The following is a 3,487-nucleotide window of genomic DNA, read 5'->3' on the forward strand; positions in this document are numbered from 1 at the left end:
TAAAGGGAACCATGGGCCTCCCCTCGAGGGCCTCAAGTTGATCCAAAAAAAAAATATCATGCTGTATAAGCCTCAAGCAAGGGATTGTGCAACATATTATTAATTCACACTTCCATTGGTCAAAAATGACTGTCATTTCTTTTACTCTCACAGTGTCAAGCAATACTTTCACCATGAGAGGCAGCCTGCCATGAAAGGCAGCATCATAGGAGGTTGTCAGGTGTGCATAAAAACTGAGCAAAGGGTTGCGGAAAAAATCTTACAATCTTTCTTTCAATTTGGTACTTGAGAAATGGTAGTGAAAAGAAAAGAAAATAGTTTTTTAACAGCTGTTCAGATACCTCAACATACATACAGAAAATAAGCTTAAGCTTACCTGCTTAACAAATAGAGGTATTGAGCAAAAGCTCACCTCGGTCCTGTCCACCAGCAACAGCTCCATCATGTCCACCACCAACACATGTTTCTACAAGCATAATAACAATAAGTCAAAGCAAACAATGTGTCATGTGGGGCAGAGGTTATCTGGATATATTCTTAAGCTTGTCCTACACCATATCGGAAAGTAAAATAAAATATACTCATCATACTAATAAACCCTGGGAATATAAGTGATTGTGATTTAGAGATTTTTTTCATGTAATCAACTTCGAAAAGCTGTGTATCTCATTCTCATCTTGAGAGAAAAAAAAGATACTGCAGCTATGCATTACACAAGTGTCAAACAGAACATTGCAGAATGACATCGCTATATGTTGACGAGATCAACAAGCAACCGAAGAAACAAGTGATGCAACACTGCTTACAATTGTTAGCTTAACATGAAAGGATGCGAACACAATTCCATCAACCAGTTACTAAAACTAACTTGATTTGTTATACTACCCGCAGTGCAAAGGCATGCTTGTTTTATTTATTCTGAGATGTGTAAAGACATGCTATATTACCTGCAATAAAGACACTTTCAAATGGAAGATAACGGGCAAGCATGCTGGGATGGGGAATTTTCTTGAACTGCAATGACTCAAGATGAATCAGGAAGAGACCGATAACTGATGTCCACATGAACACCACATTATTCTCCTCAGCAAACCCTACTATGTATAAGTGTGCTCTCATCTCTGGATTCAGGGGAAGTAGCTTGTCCAGTTCGATAGTTCTTTCCAGCTCCCATGAAGCAACACCATGACAATCGGTCTTTCTCCTCCATGATTGTGCGCAGAAGTCTATCACGATGAGAAAACCAAGGCCACCGCCCTTTGCCCGTACAACCGTCAATTCATGTCTGCCGTGGGAGGAAACCACACCCACTGGTGTCGGTATCACGGCTATGCTCTGCTTCAACAGATCAAACTCGAGAATTCCAACTAAGCTCCCAAAAAGCATCCAGTGAAGGGAATTATCAACCAGCACAGCTTCCTTGGACGGAGAAACCATGAGGGGCCAGCTGCCGATAGGAACCTTGGGCGGAAGCGGCGCTGAGATGATATCACCCCACACGCCGGTCTTCGACGAGTAAACGCAGGCCAGCATTTGCCTGTCCTGCATGTCATAATCATCATCTGCCACCATCAAAACCACCTGGAAATGCTGGGCCTCTCCGGCAGCACGAAGCACGGCCCCGTGGACCATGATCCTGTTCAGATGTCCCATTAAGCCAGGGGGGAGGGCGATGAGGTGCTGGTCGGCGGTGACCGGATCCCACACCAGGACCCGGCTCCACGTCAGGTGGATGACGAACACGAGGCCATGGCGGGATCCGAGGGGCATGAATTGGTCGCCGTCCTCGAACTGCAAGGCGAAGCGCTCGGGCGGGACACGGTTGGGGTCCTCCAGTGTGGGTACGAAGTAGAGGCTGCGAGGACCCATGTCGAAGAAACCGACGAGGGGAGGGTTGCGGCGGTAGCGGCGGCGGAACCGACGGACGAATCGTGGGTCGGAGATGAGGCAGCACCATTGACGGCAGACGAGGGAGGCGCGCGGGAGGGAGGAGGGCTGCGGGGGGAGGCGGAGGAGGATCTCGGTGAGCAGATCCTCGTCTTCCAGCGGCGGCGTCGCCGCCGGCCAGCGGGGGCTGCTCATCTTCTCGCCCTCGTTCCTCTCGTGCGGTGTGAAGTGAAGTGGACCGGCCCACGATATCTAATACTCCTACCAATTTTATATTTTTTGCCCTGCGGAGATTTAAGCCCACGATCCCCTGAAAATAGATTAGGCCCACGATAATGTATCCATTCGCAGTCGCAGCTTTCCATTCCCTACCACTAAAAAAAGGAGTGATACTCGCCGACGCGCCGGCCCAAATTTGGGCGGCCGCTGCGCTACCACATGATCCGAACGTTTCCTTCTCGCTAGGGTTTCTTTCCTCTCGGGGCGATCTAGGTCGCCGCCATTGAGACCTGGCTTTCCCTGTCCCCGCTTCCTTCCCTAGTCCTTCGCTCGAGATTGATTGCGTCAGGCTCATCGATCCGGGTGGGGTGGGGAGAGAAGGAGGCTTCTAGGGTTCCTGCAAGAGCCGGTACGTTGTTGATCGGGTTAGGGTTCGAAAAAGTCATGGCATTAGGCGGAGCTTCGTGGTCGAGTTCGGGACCTACGAATCCGGATGATGTGACTGCGCTGATGAAGGAACTAGGTCTTCGGGAGGAGGACCTAGACGACGTGGTTTTCAATGAAGATGAGGCCCCGGGTGAGGCGGCGCGATGGATAGCACTGGCTAGGGTTCACTCGCCATAGACATACATCCAGTATTGGTTTTTCAAGAACATGAGAGTTGCATGGGATCTAGCACAGGAGGTGCAGTTCAAACCTCTGGAAGATAATTTATACACTGTGTAGTTCTCTTGCCTAGGTGATTGGGAGAGAGTAATGCGTGATGGCCTGTGGCACTTCCGGGGTGATGATGTGATACTCAAACCGTATGATGGGATGGCTAAACCATCTACGGCCCTACTTGATACGATTGAAATATGGGTGCAAATCCATGATGTGCCACCCTTGTATGCCCATCTTGTCCCATCCTTAGTAGCAAAGGTAGGAGAAGTCCTATATGCCGAGCCACAGTCACAAGATTTCACGCGCAATTTCCATCGGATATGGGTTCGGATCAATGTCAACAAGCCACTGAGGAATGCTGTCTCGATGATAAGGGATGGGAAGCGCCAGATTTACAGGCTCAAATATGAAAAACTCCCGTATTGGTGTGCGGTGCGTGGCCTGCTAGGTCATCAGTTCAAAGAGCATGGCAATGGAATTCACCCACCATCAACTTTGGTTTTCAAAGACCTGAGAGCTTCATGGGTTATGCGAACCGGACATGGTCTAGGAGGGGGACGAGGCCGCAGATTGGTCGGAGAGGGCGCCGTGGAGGTAGTGCAGCTGGCCCTCATTTTGATCATGACAAGGGCAGCGATGGAAAGGATGATATTGGCAGTGCTTCAGACACCGTCATGGATGAAGGTGATAACAACAGAAAGAGGGCACCAACCCACAC

General features: G+C 49.6%; 1 protein-coding gene across 1 annotated transcript; it reads right to left on the bottom strand.

Moving 5' to 3' along the window:
- Positions 1–228: 228 nt before the first annotated feature.
- On the bottom strand, positions 229–2,082 carry LOC123129372 (uncharacterized). The gene is made up of 2 exons (XM_044549563.1): positions 948–2,082; positions 229–466 (listed from the first exon to the last, which is right to left on the bottom strand). Exons 1-2 carry the CDS (start codon positions 2,080–2,082, stop codon positions 381–383), a joined length of 1,221 nt encoding a protein of 406 aa, XP_044405498.1. The 3' UTR covers positions 229–380.
- Positions 2,083–3,487: the final 1,405 nt, after the last annotated feature.

The sequence above is a fragment of the Triticum aestivum genome, chromosome 6A (assembly GCF_018294505.1).
Source record: "Triticum aestivum cultivar Chinese Spring chromosome 6A, IWGSC CS RefSeq v2.1, whole genome shotgun sequence".
NCBI classification, from domain to species: domain Eukaryota; kingdom Viridiplantae; phylum Streptophyta; class Magnoliopsida; order Poales; family Poaceae; genus Triticum; species Triticum aestivum.